Here is a 19,584-nt window from a genome sequence, read left to right as displayed (position 1 = left end):
TTATTTCATTAAACCATTTGTGCATAATTAAGTAATATAAATATTTATTAAAATGCATTAATTTTATTTAAAATGAACATTAAGTACACGTTTAAGTAAACCATTCATAATAATAATAAAAACTTATATTCATATCTCATTAAAATAAAATAAAAACACTATTCTACTCCTCTGCCAGTAGTTCTGGTTCTCGCTGTAGTTCTGCCGCATGTTGATTATCAAACTTTCACCCCCGAAAATGAGACTTGAACATGTTATCGATCGCCTTCATCAGATTTAGGTTACTTTTGTTAATGTCCCAATTAGGATGTCATGCGCAAATTAATAAATTAAATTCTCACTATTATATTAAATTTAACAAACATAATTATTATTTAACTAATAACTTAACACGTATAACTAACTCGTCAATCATGTGCATCTCCAGCTCCTCAGGGATGGCTCTCTAAGAATCTCAATCAGTGGCACATTTGTTACGCACCAATGCTCCAACGTCTGACCAAAAGCTAGCGTGCATATCTGACTTCACAGCCCCTATTAATTCATTAGCAGTGATTCAGTAACGGCTCCCACCATAAGTGTGTCGAACCCATACCGGTAGCTCTTTTCTTCTTGTCTATCAACAAAATATATATTCATAATAATAAAGCTAAATAAAAACTATATACAAAATGAAAAATATACAACGCAAACTTTTTCTGAAGCCTTAGCCATCCATTGTCTTTGAAGAACTCTCACCACCGTCGGCCATCGCACCAACAATAAAAAAACAAATTGATTATAATCTGTAAAATTGTAAAGCATTTCCAAAACGCATTCGGAAGAAGAAGGAGAGCAAAAGCGCATTTTTATAGGAAGGTTAGGCACTTTGCGCGATGGAGCGTTTGTCACGCAAACATCTGCAGTAAATACTATTTTGATTCCAATGATTCACATGCACTAAATGCTCTGACCTAAAAACTAAACAACCATTGCGCGATGAAACCTTCGTCGCTCATAACATATAGGTTCGAAATATGGCGGTAAGGTTATCTGCCTTTTTTTGCGCCCTTTGTGCAACGAAACTGGCTTCGCCAAAAAATTTCCCCGACAAAATAGTGGATTGTAATTATGAAGTTTACGTAAACATAGATCTTTAATATCTATATTTACGTAAACTTCATAATTACAAATAAATATTCAGTTATAATATTTATTATAAAAATAATTAAAAAATTAAGTAAATTGAATTAATATTCCATGCAATTATTTAAACAACAAAACATGAATTATACCCTAATTAAAACCAAATACATTATCGATAAAAATCTTTAAAATTAAATATCGTCCTTAAAAACATAAATTTAAAACTACTGTTTCGATGATCCTCCATTCTACTCCACTGCATAACGCCACCGCTTGTAACCCCCCTTTAACGTCTCATCCATCAACTTCATCAACTCTTCGTTCATTTCGTCAAGAGTATAGTTACACTGTTGCACGTATATGCAAATAATTAATTCCAACATATAACAAAAAATTTAACAAAACTATATATTTTCAACTTTTGTCACACTTAGTAATAATTGATCCATCACCGCCTTCTTCGCATTCTCGAGCACATATTTCCAAGAATGTCACTCAGCAGTAGGACAATTAGTCTGCATTGCTACATCAATCGCATATGCAAACTCCACATATTGGCTCATATCATAGGGCCCGGAGGGCATGCTCTGCTCCCGATTTTTATCCTCCATACGAGCACGAAGAGAATTGTGAAGAATAAGGAAAGCAGAAGCGCATATTTATAGGAACGTTAGGCACTTTGTGCGACGAAGCCTTTGTTGCACAAACCTCTGCACTAAATTCAGTATCAATTCCTCTTATTCACATGCACTGAATGCTCTCAAAAAACTGACTGGACTTTGCGGGATGAAACCTTTGTCGCTCAAGTGTTCCGTTGATTACCATGCACTAAAAGCTCTAACCCAAAAACTGAATGAACTTTGTGCGACGACGCCTTTGTGGCCCAAGGTAGCAACAGGAAAATCTTCGTCACGCAAAGTGGCACCAACCTTGCGCGACAATGCACGTCATCAGATTTGCTTCACTTTTGTCAATATCCCAATCAGTCTGATATGCAAAAATTAATAAATTATACATATCACTATTATATTTTATCTAAAGAACTAAATTATTATTTAACTAATTAATAATTTACACATACTACTAACACATAGATCATGACCGTCTTTATCTCCTCGGAGACGTCTCTCCAAGACTCTTAATTCACTATGCATCTGTCATGCACCAATACCCCAACATCGCCCCGAAACTTGTTCACCATATCTGACTTCTTATATCCTACTAATTTTGCATAAGTGATTCAGTAGCGGCTCTTAGCAGAAGAAGTGTATTGAACGCATGTCGCAGCTCTCTTCTTTTTCTTGTCTACCCACAAAATAAAAACTTATATTAGTCTACTTAAATATTTAATTAATTTACACAACTAACAAAAATTAGTATGTATTACCTTTCTCAGAACCTTCACCTTGAACTGTCTTTGACAAAGGACCACCAAAGTTTGCCATCGCATACGAAAAAACAAACAAAAATTGAAATAATAATTCGGTGAAAGGAATTTTGGCTTGTTTGCGTTTCCGAAACGAATTGTGAAAAATAAGGAGAACAGAAGCGCATATTTATAAGAAGATTAGGGGCTTTGCGTGACGAGGCCTTTGTCGCGCAAACATCTGTACTAAATACGGTATTGATTCCTCTAATTCACATGCACTGAATGCTCTGACGTAAAAACTGAATGGACTTTGCGCGACGAAGCCTGTGTCGCGCAAGGTTTCCCCAAGAAAAACTTCGTCACACAATTTTTTTGGGCCAAAAAAAAAATTACTTGCGGTTTTCTTACTGACTTTGCACGATGAATTTTTTTTTTTCCGTCGTGCAAACACTATTGCGCAATAAAGATGTGCGTCACGCAAAGTAGCACCATTCTTGCACAACGAAGTTTTTGTTTCGTTGCACAAAACTCACTTGCCCGACTAATTTTGCTTTGTCGCCCAAACATCTGTCGCACAAATAGTTTTTCCTACTAGTGACATTGAACCTTCCTAACATTGTATCTTTAGTTACAAAAATGTTCTCTCAGGTGACCATCGAAGTCGTGGTCACTCCCCCTTTGATTTGATATCTAGGGTGAGAAGAATAAATTAAGAATGGCTCTTGTTAGTTAATCACCTTTCCTTATTTTACTGCCCTGTTACATGGAGAAAATCTTGGATGCGGACAACCGAACCACATGGTGTCCAACTGCCCGCAAAATGCCCAACCTCCGTTATTTGGTCTCACCCCCTTGTGTGGAGTCGATGTATACGTGTTTGTATTGAAGAACGCTTATAGCATGCTTTCTGTATGTGTTTTAGCTAGTTTTCATTTTTTATCATCCCATGTAAATAAAATGTTTGAGATGGTTGAAACTTGAAACTTATGAGATGTGTGCATTCTACTTCATTTAATGGCAAGTGGCCAGTCAGCTTCTTACCTTTACCAGTTACCACTAATAGTCCAGTTTTTGGGTGAATTTACCACCTATGTCAATTTTGTTAGAAATGTTGTGATTTACGACTTAATTAGGATGATGTAGAAATTAAGTTTGTGTTATTCATTTCGTTTTAGTGTTCTATTTGGGTTTGGCTTTGAATTTGACTTCTTAGTTGGATTCCTTGCTTGGTGGAGAGATTTTGTTAATTACTTATTTGATTAAAATTTGGATTTACTTTTAATTAGGATTATGATTATCATTGTAACCCAAGTCCTATGTACTATAAATAGGATCTTAAGGTTAGTTTATTTGTGTGCCTCACCATTAGTTTAGAGAGTTTTCTCTCATTAGGTATTGGGTGGAGGTCACTGTTTGGAGTTATAAGTGTGTGGCAAATTCATAGCTCATCTATTTAACAATCTGGTGAGAGTACTTGTGAATTTGAGATTTAAAGAGCAATTTGGGAGAGACTACTCTGTTTGTTTGAGTTCTCTACTCGTTTGTTTAGGGTTTGTAATTTGTGGGATTTAGGTTGCGAGAGTTATAACACTCTTTTGTAATCTCTGTTTGCACTAGTGAATATATAAAGGGTCTGGGAAGCGCGGCCGCCCCTCCTCTCTTCGGAATTCAAGCCGAGGAGCGATGGTCCGCCCCTTTGGTGTCGTCGAAAAACCTGCAAGGTGAAGCCATGGTTGATGTAAGCTACATCTCTGTGCAGCGCCTGTGTTTTGTTATAAACAATCATGTGAAGAAGACATGTCCGTTGCCTTTATAAAATAAAAATAATAGACACTAAACGGCGTCATTTGGACATAAAAATATTTATATAAAAAAAAAACACAACAGAAGGGGGACCACTCGTCCCTATTTATTAACCTCACATTCACCTCCCCAATTCCCACCTCACTGCCATGCCTTCTACCTTTTTAAATTTAAATTACTAATTCATAATTTAACATAAATATTTGCTTAATTGACATTCTTTATTAGTTCTATAGGGTAATATGAATATCGATTATTGATATGAATAATATGATTATTAATTAATAAGTAGATTTTTAGGTAAAATTTAGCTGCCATTTTTCGAAAGAGTGCAACTTTTGTTAAAATTTGATGCTGAAAGGAGCTAAAGCATTAACTATTGGTTAAAGTTGCAGTTTTTATCTTGAAAAAAAAACACTTAATGTTTATTAGGTAGATATGTTTGCAAAAAACTCAAATTGGTATGATAAAGTTCTCTGTTTTCACATTTGGCATATCACACTACAGTGGCTTGTATCAAATATAGGCTTTGTTTGGATTCTAGGATTGGATTTGAATTGACAAACATATAAATTCAGTCCTCTAGACCAGAGGAGGCCATATAGTATTATGATCAAAGAGATGGACATCACTGCAATGCCCCTTTCCCTTAAAGCTATCGAATAATTAGCAAATTTATGACATAAAATCTCACCGACAACAATTCTAACTTGTTTGTCTTGATAAATATATGAACGAGATTAATATTGTTTATTATCTAGAAGAATTTGGTTGTCTACATTTATTTTGGAACCTTTTGCTCTTTTAAATTTCGCCCTTCCCCCCGACAATTCCTAGCTTCGTCACTGTCCATTTGTTTAGTAAAATTCCTCACCGTGTTTTGCCCATGGATGTAGGCTTTACGTCAAACCATGTTAATTTCTTGTGTTCCTATTTTGAGGTTGTTTGTTCCTTCTCTTTTGCTTATGAGGTTGATATTCGATACTTTGTTAAAATTCGCTTCTACTTGCACATAAAAGTACAACAAGAAAATTCTACTAATCACACTTCAAGTGTTCGGCATTTTTAGCTCTATAGTAATTCTGATGTAATTATATTTTTTTGGGCTTTTAGCTGAAATGATTCACTTTGGCATTTGGTTGCTAATTGTCGTTCATATTTTATTTCGGTCATTTAGTTATCAAATGTCAAAAGTTGGTCATTTTAGCCAATTGTCATAAAAAATTTTATGTTTACTGTTATATATACAACTATATAGGGTTAGAATCTGATACAAATGCTTTTGACACTCATTTTTAAGGTCAATTCTTAATGTATTTCAATGATATGAACTGTAAATATTTTAGTACACCATTCATAGATCCAGCCACGAACGCTGTGCTGATCTCAATCAGAAATTGAAAGAAGCCCGTGGAATTACTATGAACAACACTGCCAAAAACGACAGATAAAGAAAAAGAAGTGACGTTATAAAGCCCGAGCCAACGTGGCCACCGAAACTCTAAGCATCCTCTCAAATGATCGCAACAAATTGCGACTGCAGACCGGATCGAAAGTGATTAAGGAAGTATGTACACATTTCTGTGATGAATCTCCACTGTAAACAACACGTGGCTCGATCCTGTGCACTCATTGGTACACTTTTCAGCACTTGGTATGTACTAAGTAGAAAAGTGGCATAAGGACCATAATTTCTGCGTTCATATTACTCCGATCACTGTGTTTCAGGCAGTTCCGGCTCTATTTCCGTCCCTAAAAATGGTGCGACTATCGGAGCCTCCGATTGACATGCAAAGACGAAGAAGCGAGCGTTTGGCCGCAATCGATGCTGCAAACAATAATGTCAGTGAAGGAAGCTCTGCTTCATCTGTAGAAGAAAATGGTGGTCATCCAATTTCAGGTAACTTGAACCAACGAATTACATAAATTTTATATTTTTTATATTTTCCTAAATTTCATTTATTTTGTACTAATTTTTTAGTTTAGTGCTTGAATTTCTTTTGGTTAATTGGTTAATTTTGAGTAGTAAATGTTGAAATGTGTTGTTAAATTTGAATGTGGATATATATATATATATATATATATATATATATGGTGCTTCAATTGATGTATCCTTGAATTAAACTTATTTGAGGCTCACTCATATTTTAATGATCAAAACCGTCTATTTTCTAGGTTCTTCTTGAAGATCGTTATTGCAAAAATCACTCAATTAAATGGTTTTTAGTCCATTGTTTTCTTAAAATATATGTCCGTCTATTTTATTGGAATGCAATTAAATGTCTTGGCCATTTCGGATTTATCTAAATTTTTGGTCAACATGATTTTTAGAATTAAAAAGATAGACGGTTCATATCATTTGAGGGATCTTGATAGAAGTTACTCGATATTGTATATAGGTTATGGAGGGGTAGCAAAGAAGCAGATGAAGAGCAAGAATATGGAAAAGAACAAAATTGAAAAAAGGAAGGGTGGAGAAGATTATGTGCAGTTCCGTTGTAATATGATGTCATTTTTTAATACGATGCAGTGAGTTAAGAAACACTTAACAGAAAGGCACTTGGAGTTGCTTCAACAAACTCCGTTTTGGCCATTAATATCGGCATTTTACAGTGGCGTGATTTTGGAAGATCAGTGCAAGAAATCAGACAATGACGTCCGCACCATCATCAAGTGCTACAACTCCAGAACAATGAGTTTTGAGTTTGGTAGCACGTCTGCATCATTGACAACCAAAGACATTGCTGAAATTTTGGGACTTCCAAAGGAAGGTGAAGAAGTACAGTTGAAAGGAACACAGAAGCACATATCAGATTTTACCAAAAGGTATTTCGAGGAAGAAACAATATTGTACAAAAAATTAGTGGATAATGCTTTGGAAAAAGCGTTAAAGGGGAAGAGAGAAATCGATGTAGGGGATGTTGTACGTCTGATTGTACTAGAACTATGCGGTACCTTCTTATTATGTACCACAAGCCACACCATTTTCTGGAATTTAGTCAAGTACTGTGAAGATTTAGAAAAAAATTCAAGATATTCATGGGCAAAAGCAGTGGCTGACGTACTACACGAGGCATTGGGAAAACAGACCAGGGGATGCAAGCCATGTTCTATTCCTGGATGTGTCATTATTATAATGGTAACTCACCTATGCTACCGTATAATAACTTTCCTAATGTAAGACTGCCTTCTTATGTGATTGTACTTGCTGTTTATTTTCATGCTAACAACTTTGGTTGTGTGAGAAAACTAACCTCATACAACCAATCAATGGAAGGGAGGGACATAAACCAGCTTTCATAAAATGGAGGGTGCGGGAACTGCACTCCAAACTGAATGAAATAGACGTCACAGACATCGAGGTAAGTTTATAGCTATAACATGCACATAGTAACTGCTATATAATACATGTGTAGTTGTGATCAGTGTAGGAATTAATTTAGGTACTGATATCCTATCTGTGTGCATGATGCAACTGTCCAGCTGAGCTTTAAGAAGGACAAGAAGAAGAAGAATAAGAATGACGAAATGGAAAAGCCGCTTGAAGAAGCTAAAATAGATGGGCAAGATTTAGAAGAAGGGGAAAATGTGTTAGATGAAACAGCAGCCTCGTCAGAATGTGCATTTCGAGCTCAAAAGACACAATCAAAACTCCTTTCAGTTCGTACTATTTCAAAAAGGTTGATTGACAAAGAAGACTTGGAAAAAAGACGGGAAGATTTAGGGGAAATGATTCAAAATGCAAGTGCTGAAGGTGCAAAAGCTCAAGGCAAAGTGAATAGGCTAACCGAAAAGTTGGAGAGTAAGAATGACAAAATAAAGAACTTGAAGAGGAAGCTAAAAGAAGAAAATGAGGAGAAGAGAAAGATGAGAGAGGACTATGAGTTCTTAATTGCTGAGCAGAAATCATTGCTTGAATCTGTAAAAAGGTTCGTGAAAAATCTGGAAGGGGCTCTTAAAGCCGAACGGGAGGAGGTGAAGAACCTTAAGAAAGACAAAATGGAGATGATCAAGGAAATTCAAGAACTCAAAGATCAGCTGAATGAAGGGAGTCCATGCGCCGCATTGCAAGACATACAATTTGAGGTGTGTCCGAAGCAATTGTTTTTTACAAGTCTCGATAAAAACAGAGGAAATAGGGCATCAGATCCGGAGTTTGAGTATGAACAAGAAGGAAAAAAGAAACGGAAAGTAAGGCAGTAAAAGATGAAAGAGATATTGAACTAAACATGGTAAATACCAATATTAAACTAAATATGGTAAATATCAAAAATATATATGACAATATTTGAGAATTTCTTATATATTCATTAATCTCCAAAGTGGAGTATATATAGGAGTTACAATTAGTATTACATATGTACTTCACCAACGTGGGACAATAAACTACTATTTACACTCTAACTAATATATAACTCGCAACACCCCCCCTCAAGTTGGTGCAAAGATGTCACGCATGCCCAACTTGTCAAGCGAGTTGGAAAGCACACTATTAGACACAGCCTTAGTAAGAGCATCAGCAAGTTGATCTTCAGATCTCACAAATGGAAACATAATAATTTCAGCATCCAGTTTTTCCTTAATGAAATGTCGATCAATCTCCACGTGTTTTGTTCGATCATGTTGCATTGGATTATGAGCAATCTCAATAGCAGCCTTGTTATCACAATGAAGTTTCATAGCACTTTTGGGGTTAAACCTAAGATCTCTCAACAATTTTTTCAACCACAACAACTCACATACACCATGCGACATACCACGAAACTCAGCTTCTGCACTTGACCTAGCCACCACTTTTTGTTTCTTGCTTCTCCAAGTAACTAAATTACCACCCACAAACGTAAAGTATCCAGATGTAGATCGCCGATCAGTGATAGAACCTGCCCAATCTGCATCTGTATACCCTTCGACATTCAAATGACCATTCTTGGAGATAAACAGGCATCTGCCAGGAGCCATCTTCAAGTACCTCAAAATACGGGTTACTGCATTCATATGAGCTTCACTAGGTGAGTGCATAAACTGACTTACCACACTAACTGCATAAGCAATGTCAGAGCAAGTGTGAGACAAATAAATTAATCTCCTCACAAACCTCTGATACCTTTCCTTATGAGTAGGAACTTGATCTGGAAATAAGCCCAGACGATGATTCTGCTCAATCGGAGTATCAACAGATTTGCAATCTAACATACCTGTTTCAGCTAACAAATCAAGAACATATTTCCGTTGAGACAGAAAAATACCATGCTTGAATCGTGCAACCTCGATTCCAAGAAAATACTTCAATTCACCCAATTCTTTCATCTCAAACTCAGTAGCTAGGTACTTTTGAAGACGTTGTATCTCCTTCTGATCATCACCAGTCACTATCATGTCATCAACATAAATAATCAATGCAGTTAGCTTACCATTTTGTCGCTTTAGAAAAAAAGTATGATCTGAATGACTCTGGATATACCCAAACTTCTTCATTAAACTTGTAAACCTCTCAAACCACGCTCTAGGAGATTGTTTCAAACCATACAAAGCCTTTCGTAACCTGCACACAACACCTTTTCCAGGAGATGTTCCAATACCAGGTGGGAGATCTATATACACTTCCTCCTTAAGATCACCATGAAAGAAAGTATTCTTAACATCAAACTGCAACAGAGGCCAATCCTGATTTGCTGCTAAGGACAGAAAAACACGCACAGTATTAAGTTTGGCAACAGGAGGAAATGTCTCCTTATAGTCCACCCCATAGGTTTGAGTATAACCCTTAGCAACTAATCTAGCTTTATACTGATCAATAGAACCATCTGCTTTGTGTTTAATAGTAAACACCCATCTACATCCAACAGTTTTTTTTCCGTTTGGTAAAGGAACCAAATCTCAGGTAGAATTTTTTTCCAAAGCTTCCATATCAACTTTCATGGCATTAACCCACTTAGGGTCAGACAAGGCATCTTGCAATTTTGTTGGAATTGATACACTAGATAGCTGACATATGTATGATGCATATGGTTTGGATAAACGATGAGTAGACACATAATTGTTGATAGGATATTTGGCTTTGGCATGCATATCAGGCTCATATTGTACTTTAGGTTTTCCACGATGCTCGTGGAGGCAACTTATAAGTAGAAGAATCGTCAGAATTTACCTCATGTATGCCACCATCTTGTACCAAACTGTTAGAAGAATCATCACTGGACGAACCATCATCAGCCTGTAACTCGTTAGACATATCAGCAACAGGCAACCGATCATTAGAAGGCAATTCGTCAGACATACTAACAGGCAACTCGCTGGGCACATCTGATCTATTGTCAGTAGAAATAGTTCCGGGAATAACAGATGACTGATCACTATCTGTAGTCGACTGATCAGTATCTGTTTGGACCCAAATTTACATTATCGGCCCGTGCAATCAAGGCCGTTGAGTAAGCATACCTCCCAACCGTCGGATAGAAAGGTGAAGATAATTTTATTATTGTTAAGAGATAATATTATAATTTTTATTATAATAATTGTCTTTTAACGTGAATTATCTTGGTTATGGGTGTTTGGGCCCAAAATAATAGTTTGGGCCGAGGGTAGGATCACTCTCGGCCCAGGAGGCCGGGCGGCAAAAGGACCATGGATCGGTCAACCCGTGGGAGTCCAAACTTAGGGCGGTTAAGACGAATCCTAGTGCAATGGGGAGTCTCGACGGGATCGGATATCCAGGAAATTAATCCAGCTTAGCTAAGGACTAGGTTCATAGTCCTAATAGGTGTAGGACTGGTCGAGGTGATCCGGAGAGGGAAACCTAGTCCAAGTAGGATGTAAACTCGGACTCAAGGTTCAGTACTATAAATAGGGGACGCTGTGCATCAGGAAAACCCCTACAAAATCAATACAAAATTGCCCTGCGCAAACTCTCACAACTTGTGATTTTTCTTTTTCCTTTCTTCGCTGACACATCTTCCGTTGGCATCAACAGCACTGTGAAAGCAACCGGTGATATCTTAAGTCGGCATAGATAGCTCTGTCACCGTAGAGTCAGTCGGTCTCGCAGTATCTTCCGTTGGCATCAACAGCACTGCGGCGAGGACGACTGGTTACCTATCCAAGTCTCGGTCGAGAAGGATTTCCGAATCCCTATTGGTCGAGGTCATCTCATCAGCCTTCTCGGCGAAGTGAGGTGTTACAGTTATTATATTCGGCACACTGAAAGCCGAATTCGGTTCGTGAACTTCGTAAGAATAGCAGCCTTGTCTTCAGGCTCGAGAACCCAAGAGGCCGAGACGTGTTCCTTTCTCGGCCGCAATCGCAAGACGCAGAAGTCAGTAGCGCGACCCAACGCAACATCATCAAATTTACTCCTCGGCCGACGAGTTGGCACGCCCCGCAATCACCGAAGGACGTAGTTAGCTTAGAAAATACTCGGCCTGCGCGCCACGTAGGCTTTGTAGTTTCTAGGGTCAACAGTATCACACAACATAATAGGTTCTGTTCCCAACTCTGCCTGTAACACATCATCCATACCATCTCTTCGAATCTGCACTTCACTCTCCCTCTCCATCTGAAGTGGAGAGTCGGAAGAGGGCTTCACAAAATACGAAACTTCCTCATGGAATGTGACATCCATGGTAATATAAGTTTTTTGAGTTGGACGATGATAACACTTATAGTCTTTCTTATTGTTAGCATACCCAATAAAGACACACCGGAGAGCACATGCATCAAGTTTACTCCGCTGATGAGAGTAGACATGCACATATGCAATACACCCAAACACTTTCGGATGAAGCTTTGATACAGAAACAAGAGAAACATGTTGTAGCACATCGAACGGTGTCTGAAAATCAAGAACCCTACTTGGAACACGATTGATCAAATACACAGTAGCCAAAACAGCATGACCCCACAAATGATTAAGAACACATTTATCCAACATCAAGGAGCCAGCAACTTCCATTATTTGAAGATTCTTCCGTTCGGACACACCATTTTGTTGGGGTGTAAACGGAGTAGTCGTCTGGTGAATAATACCATGATCACGAAAAAAACATACCAAAGTGTGATTCACATATTCTCCCCCATTATCAGACCTGAAAACCTTAACTTTGGTCTGAAACTGAGTAAACACCATTGTACAAAAATCTTGAAGAAGTAACGGAACATCACTCTTATTCTTCATCAAGAACACCCAAGTTAACCGAGTACAAGCATCAATAAAAGTAACAAACCAACGAAATCCATTAGAAGTAACTTTCGCTGGACCCCACACATCAGAGTGTATCAAATCAAATGGCAAAGTAGCTTTAGAATCACTTACAGGAAATGAAGCACGATGACTCTTAGTTATGACACATGTTTCACACTTGAACTCTGAATCACTATAAGTGCAAAACAAAGAAGGAAATAGATGTTTCATATAACTGAATGATGGATGTCCCAATCGTCGATGCCACAACCAAATTTGAAGTTTGTCATCCACTTTAGCACTTAAAACTTGATGATTATTTGAACCAGAAACAACAGTATCCTCCATAGTCAAGATGTACAAACCCCATATTCTTTTACCATGACCAATTATCTTCTGAGTTTGAATATCTTGAAAATAACAATACGTAGGGTAGAAGTGAGCAGAACAATATAAGGTATCAAGAAGTTTTCCTACCGACAAAATATTGCACTTAAGATCAGGAACAAGTAAAGCACGGACCAATGATAAGGTTGGAGTTAGAAAGATAGTGCCTTCACCATTCACATGAGAATGTGCTCCATTTGCACTAGTAACATATGGATCACGAATATAGTCACATAACTCATCAAACATTCTAAGGTCACTAGTCACATGATCAGTGGCCCAAGTATCTATTATCCATTTATTTGTTCCACCAAGATGCGTAACAACACTATGATTATATTGAGCCATTGAACAAAAATCACGAACAATAAAGGCACAAAAGATACGCAGCGGAATGAAAACAATTTACCAGACACTGTAGCAGAGACTGTTTTCGGCACTGTAGAGGACCACTGTTCACAAAGCAGACCATTGTTCACGCACTGTACTGTAGCGCGCCACTATTCACTTTTTTTTTTTTTTTTGAAAGAAATCACGAAAAATGTGGGCATAAAATTAAAGCACACAGGTCACTAAGAGCGAACTGCTCTGATGCCATATTGAACTAAACATGATAAATACCAATATTGAACTAAACATGGTAAATACCAAAAATATATATGACAATATTTGGGAATTTCTTATATATTCATTAATCTCCAAAGTGGAGTATATATAGGAGTTACAATTAGTATTATATATGTACTTCACCAATGTGGGACAATAAACTACTATTTACACTCTAACTAATATATAACTCGCAACAATAGATGGATAATTTTCCCCCTGATGCAGTTGCTGCATGCATTTTTGGATGAAGAAGTTATATCAGTCGAGGAAGGCGTGGAACCTTCCTAGCAGTTTGTCTGTATTTGTTAATTGATACCCTTTCCTTTAATTTACTGCATTACATGGAGAAATTCTTGGATGTGAACGACCAGACCACATGACAAAACGCCATACCACTGGTATTTTAGTCCCACCCTCTTGTTTCTAGCACCGGTATCTGGGCTTCCGAACTGAAGAATTCCTCCTATTGCGTGCTTTGTGTGTGTGGTGTAGCTAGCTTTCACTTTCTGATCATCCCATGTAAAGTAAAACTCTTTCCTTATGTTTGAGATGGTTGAAACGTCTACTTATGAGATGTGTGCATTTAGGTTTACATGTGGTTCCATCCTTCTTATATCGTTGTCCTATAATGTGTGGTTCTACTTCTCAATTACATCGAGGCTTTCATGATAAACTTTCACACCATGCAAATGTAATTGTAAGTTAGAGGACAATATCGGTGACAATGGTAACGAGATCTTTTGTGATAAATCTCAACAAAGTTTTTTTTTAAGATAGCTAGTACTTGCACTTCCCCTAAGGGATGACCTCATTCCCCCAAACGTATCTTCATTATAAAAATTACATCATAACTATTCAATCTCTTGATCTTCATTTGGCTATCATCTCTACAAAAATCATTCAAACTTGATATTGCTTAGTCATCTAAATATATCAAATCGATCAATGGTTCATCATAAATATGCATATGGTCTAATATCTTAGTGGATATGTTGTTGGGTTTTTAACCATGTATCCCGCGTTCAAAACTTCTATCTGGTAAATTATTATAATAATTTCAAACTCTCCTCCTATCCTTGATAATAATACTTAAAAAGAAAATGAATATACTATTTGGTACTTTCACAGTTACACTATTAATTTATTTATAACATTTAAATGATTAAACGACATTTGTTTTTTATGATCTTTTTATTAAAAATTACCTTCAAATGTAGATTAAGAGGTTCAACATCTTTTACTATAAAGTTCGTACGATCAAGATATTTTAAGTATGAGAATAAACTCATGTCAGAAGGGAATGCAATAATTATCCATCTTTTTACAATATCAATGGAATTAGGCTAGCCTTTAAGTACTCTTTGATATACATAATAAATAACAGACCGTACGATAATGCATGTTAACAATGCGTGGCACGATCTTGTGCACTCGTAGGTACACTCTTCAGTGACACTCGGCATTATTTGTTGGTAGAAAAGTGGCATTGGGACCATAATCGCATTCTTCTTTCATATTTTCATGACTTGGGTCCCTCCGGTCACTCCCACTGTATTTCTGAGACGTCTTCGGCTCGGTTCCGGACCTCCGGTTCAATTTCCGTCCATGAAAATGGTGTCGGAGACACGACGTATGATTCTTTCTAACGACCACGAGGGCGAAGCCGAAGCCGAAAATCGGAACGTTTCCGAGCTGGTTTCGGCGCTGAGAGCGGCGTCTCGGGCGGAGGATTTCGCCCGAATCGAAGAGGCTTTAGCAGGGAGAGAAGCGGAACTGAAGCGAGAAATTGAGAGGCAAAGGCACGAGAAGGCATTGATGGAGGAAAAGCACGAGTTCGAGCGGCTCGAGAAGCTCAAAGCGGAGGACGAGCTCAGGGTCAAGCTTTCCGTGATGGTCAAGGCAGAGGCGGTTAGCGAAGACAAGTTTCCGGTGAAAGACCAGAGCAATGAGGTCATTTCGGGGAAGAGGAGGAACATGCAAAGAAGAAAAAGCAAGCCTCTGGCTGCAATCAGTAATAACTGTGAAGTAGGCTCTGCTTCTTCTGTTGAAAGAAATGGAGGTTTGCCAATTGCAGGTAATTTGGATTAAGGATTTTTTTTTTTACATCAATATTTTTACAATAAGAAGATAATAAGTAGTTCGTCATATAATGAACAGCCTAATTTAGTATTGAATTCATCATTTACGAGATTCGAACTTAAGACATCTCATTTCTAAATGAGAAAAAATATCATCATAGTTTTGACTAGTGGAATGGGGGTTATACTTTTATGTGTTTGGTAAAATTTTGTTAGTTAAGTAATTTTCAATGAGAGTGGTTAGACCCACCAATGTTCAATCTTCTCATCACATTATAATCTCACCTGTCATAAAATGTTAAAAATTTGAAATTTTATTTCCCCACCGACTATTATTCTTAAAGTAACCTCTAATATGATATTTTCTCACCTACTATTATTCCTGAAAAATTGAAATGCTATTTTTTCAACAACGAAGTCTCATCCGATGAATCTACCAGCAATGTATGACCCTTCAAATGCTTTTTTGATGTGTGATTATGCACTTGAGGTAACAACTACTATCAATATCCAATCATTATCAGATGCTAACTTCTTCCTTTAGTAAACTTTCTTTCCATAATTTCTTCTATCCTCATCCTTTATGGGTTTTTATTTCTTTTATTTTGAGAATTCGGCTTAAGAATGGTCCATTCTTTTTACAAACCAATGTCAGTCTAGGGTTCCAGTGACCTTTCTGCGGCCAACTTATATACACACACATATCTATATCTCTCTTTTAAGGTCTTTATCAGTCATTTTACAAATGGAAATACTTGTAATTAAAAATTTCATTAAAAAATAGGTGAGAGAAAAGACATTGGGATAGGAATAACAATACTCTTACCAATTGGTATCAGAATTTTTTTATTGACTTTTTACAACTAGAGTTTAGTGATTATTCCTCTACACCTATAAGTGGGTGGTATTAGGTTTTAATCTCGTGGATGACAAATTCGAGATTAATATATGATAGTGTGCTCATTATGTGATTTAACTAAAATCGTCTCAACTCTAAGTGTAATACACTGTTGTCAAAAGAATTTAAAATAAAAATTGTAGTTGACCTTTTAATTTGGTGTGGCTACTAGTGTATACGTTCAAACCACTTAGTACTATAGTATAGAAATATTCCTCATTTACTTGTAAGTGATAGATCTTAAGTTCGTCTTATGGATGATGAATTAGATGCCAACTTATTCCCCTATTCCTTAAAGTTAAAAAAAAAAATAAAAAAATAAAAAAAAAATCAACATTTTATGTGGCAAAGTAAAGTTCAGCTTTTGAGGAAAGTACAATATTGATTCAAATGAAACTGATGCTAGAGAACGACTTAAAGGAAAATCTAGTATCATTTCCATTTTTCGCAAGGGAAATGATATCCACACTCCATTTTTATCCCTTTGCAGTCTCCCTCTTGTTTCTAACCACAAGATTGAATAAATCAACGGTGGAAATCATCTTCCTATTTGCGATTAAGAACAAAGTTAGTTTATTCTAAATTTTGAGTTTAGTGCTTGGATTTTGTTAGTTACGTAATTGAAATTCAGGAGGTTATATTTTGAAGGATTGACTTCTGTTTGATGATTGTGCCTCTGTACTTATCTGATTTCTGTATAAATGTTGAAATATATTGTTAATTTTAAATGTGGCCGTATATAGGTTATGGCAGGGACGCAAATATGCTGATGAAGAGGAAGAACATGGAAAAGACGAAAATGAGAAAAAGAGAAAACCGTGTACAATACCGTTGTAATATGATTGCATTTTTTAACACAATGCGGCGAGTTAAGAGACACTTGACTGAAAGACACTTGGAGTTGCTTCAACAAACTCCATTTTGGCCATTAATATCAGCATTTTACAGAGGTGTGATTTCTATAGATCAATGCAAGAAATCCGACAATGACATCTGCAACATCATCAAGTGCTACAACTACAGAACAATGAGTTTTGACTTTGGTAGCACATCTGCATCATTGACAACCGAAGACATTGCTGAAATTTTGGGAATTCCACAAGAAGGTCAGGAAGCAGTAGAATTAAAAGGATTAAGGAACTACAAATCAGATTTTACCAAAAGATATTTCAAGGTAAAAACAGTGTCAAAAAAATTGGTGGAGGATGCTTTGGAAGAAGCGATAAAAGGGAAGAGAGAAGCAGATGTAGAGGACGTCGTACGCCTGATTGTACTAGAACTATGTGTTACATTCTTATTATGCAGCTCAAGCACCGAAACTTCATGGAATATCGTCAAATATTGTGAAGATTTAGAAAATATTTCAAGATATTCATGGGCAAAAGCAGTGGCTGACCACCTACACAAGTCACTGGAAAAGTCGACCAGAACATTTAAGCCATATTCTGTTCATGGATGCGTGGTTGTCATAATGGTAATTGGCATACTCTTGGTTCTTATAGTATCCTGCCAATGCAAGAGTACCGCGGAATGTGATTGTAATTGTTTTTGTCCTGACAGCTTTGGTTGTGTGAGAGAACAAACCTCATACAACCAATCAATGGAAGGGAGGGACATAAACCAGCTATCGTGAAATGGAGCGTGAAGGAACTGCAAATGAAACTGAGACATATAGACGTAGCAGACATTGGGGTAAGTTTATAGTTATAATTTATCAATATCTACGTGCGTAATAACTGTTATACAATACCTGTAGTTCTAATTGGTATACACATACTAATGCCGGTAGTTGGTGGTAGATGCTGATATCTTATTTGTTTGGATGATGCAACTGTTCAGCTCAGCTTTAAGGAGAACAAGAAGAAAAGAAGAGAAAATGAAAGAACATGCGAAGAAGCTAAATTTGATGGCCGAGAAGACAAAGAAGGGGAAATTTTGTTTGATGATACAACGGGATCATTGGAAGGTGAATTTCGAGCTCAGAAGACGCAAATGCATTTCCTTCCAACTAACATTGATTCAAAAAGGTTGAATGATGAGGAGGACTCAGAACAAAGTTTGGAAGATTTATGTGAAATGATTCAAAATGGAAGTACTGAAGTTGCAAAAGCTCAAGGAAGAGTGGATAGTGAAAAGTCGGAGAGTACGAATGATAAAAGAGAGAGATTGAAGAGAAAACTAAAGGAAGAAAAGGAGGAGAAGAGAAAGCTGAAAGAGGACTACGAGTTCTTAATTGGTGAGCAGAAATCATTGATTCAATCTGTGAAAAGCTTCGCGAAAAAGCTGCAAGGAACTCTTGAAGCCGAAAGGGAAGAGGTGAAACACCTAAAGGAGGACAAAATGGAGCTGATCAAGGAAATTCAAGAACTAAGAGATCAGCTCAATCGATGGACTCCATCGGCCGCAATGCAATTGAGAGACGGCATACAAATTGAGAAAAGCAACGTAAGGAGGACGTTTGATCCGGCAAACAAGAAGGTTAAAGTAGAAGGGGAGAAAGTTGAAAAAATTCGATCTGATGCAATCGACGAAGTAGGTTATTGAACCAACCTAGCAATGTGTCTGCATTTGTAGATTGATGTAAATTATGTTGAAACTTATAAGATCATGTTTCATGTGTGTATTCAGCTCCATTTGTGGCAAGAGCAAATCTGCATGTTCCATTACCACCCGTGCTCCCTTTTTTGTGTGAATCTACCACTTGAGCCAATTTTTGTTTGAAATTCCGTTTGAAATTTCGTCTAAGCACATTATGTACCACTTCAAGATCCCTGGGCTACATCGGTAAAAATTTTGTTGACAAAGAGTAATGCTAAACTTATCACTAGAGATAGGGTTTATCAACACATATGAGTCTCATCTTTGTTAGAGATATGGTACAAATAAATGGTAAGAGTAACATTTTTTGTTGACAAAAAGTCATGCGAATAGGACTTAGAGGAACAAAAGAGATATTTTCGCGTAATGTTTAATCAACAAAATGCGAATAGGGCTTAGAGGAACAAAAGAGATATTTTCGCGTAATGTTTAATCAACAAAATACAAGGAGGGGCCACAAACTTGACCCCTCTTGGAAAAGAAAAGTCAATAAAAAGAGGGGGGCATAGGACCAAACTCCTCCAAATAAAACTTAAAAGGT

At 37.0% G+C, this 19,584-nt stretch overlaps 2 protein-coding genes and 1 long non-coding RNA gene across 3 annotated transcripts; 2 read left to right on the top strand and 1 right to left on the bottom strand.

The window, feature by feature from the left end:
• Positions 1-281: 281 nt before the first annotated feature.
• Positions 282-956, bottom strand: LOC139196701 (uncharacterized). The gene is made up of 2 exons (XR_011581799.1): positions 685-956; positions 282-534 (listed from the first exon to the last, which is right to left on the bottom strand). It is a non-coding gene; the product is annotated as an uncharacterized lncRNA (long non-coding RNA).
• Positions 957-5,802: 4,846 nt separating this feature from the next.
• Positions 5,803-8,588, top strand: LOC114825679 (uncharacterized). The gene is made up of 3 exons (XM_029104739.2): positions 5,803-6,197; positions 6,697-7,659; positions 7,781-8,588. The coding sequence occupies exon 3, from the start codon at positions 7,826-7,828 to the stop codon at positions 8,498-8,500; it is 675 nt and encodes a 224-aa protein (XP_028960572.1). The 5' UTR covers positions 5,803-6,197; positions 6,697-7,659; positions 7,781-7,825; the 3' UTR covers positions 8,501-8,588.
• Positions 8,589-14,969: 6,381 nt separating this feature from the next.
• LOC103454674 (uncharacterized) lies at positions 14,970-19,111 on the top strand. The gene is made up of 4 exons (XM_008394268.4): positions 14,970-15,543; positions 17,189-17,919; positions 18,006-18,137; positions 18,285-19,111. The coding sequence occupies exons 1-4, from the start codon at positions 14,991-14,993 to the stop codon at positions 18,987-18,989; spliced, it is 2,121 nt and encodes a 706-aa protein (XP_008392490.3). The 5' UTR covers positions 14,970-14,990; the 3' UTR covers positions 18,990-19,111.
• The last annotated feature ends 473 nt before the right edge of the window (positions 19,112-19,584 follow it).

The sequence above is a fragment of the Malus domestica genome, chromosome 06 (genome assembly GCF_042453785.1).
Source record: "Malus domestica chromosome 06, GDT2T_hap1".
Lineage (NCBI taxonomy): Eukaryota > Viridiplantae > Streptophyta > Magnoliopsida > Rosales > Rosaceae > Malus > Malus domestica.
Note: the sequence above shows the minus strand (reverse complement) of the source record. Positions and strands in the feature narration are given on the sequence as shown.

What these genes read in the sequence shown, in the direction of transcription:
- LOC114825679 (XM_029104739.2), top strand. Translation starts at nt 7,826, where the DNA reads ATGGAAAAGCCGCTTGAAGAAGCTAAAATAGATGGGCAAGATTTAGAA.
- LOC103454674 (XM_008394268.4), top strand. Translation starts at nt 14,991, where the DNA reads ATGACTTGGGTCCCTCCGGTCACTCCCACTGTATTTCTGAGACGTCTT. An exon ending in TGGAGGTTTGCCAATTGCAG is followed by an intron (nt 15,544 to 17,188) that starts GTAATTTGGATT and finishes GGCCGTATATAG; the next exon opens with GTTATGGCAGGGACGCAAAT. An exon ending in GATGCGTGGTTGTCATAATG is followed by an intron (nt 17,920 to 18,005) that starts GTAATTGGCATA and finishes TTGTCCTGACAG; the next exon opens with CTTTGGTTGTGTGAGAGAAC.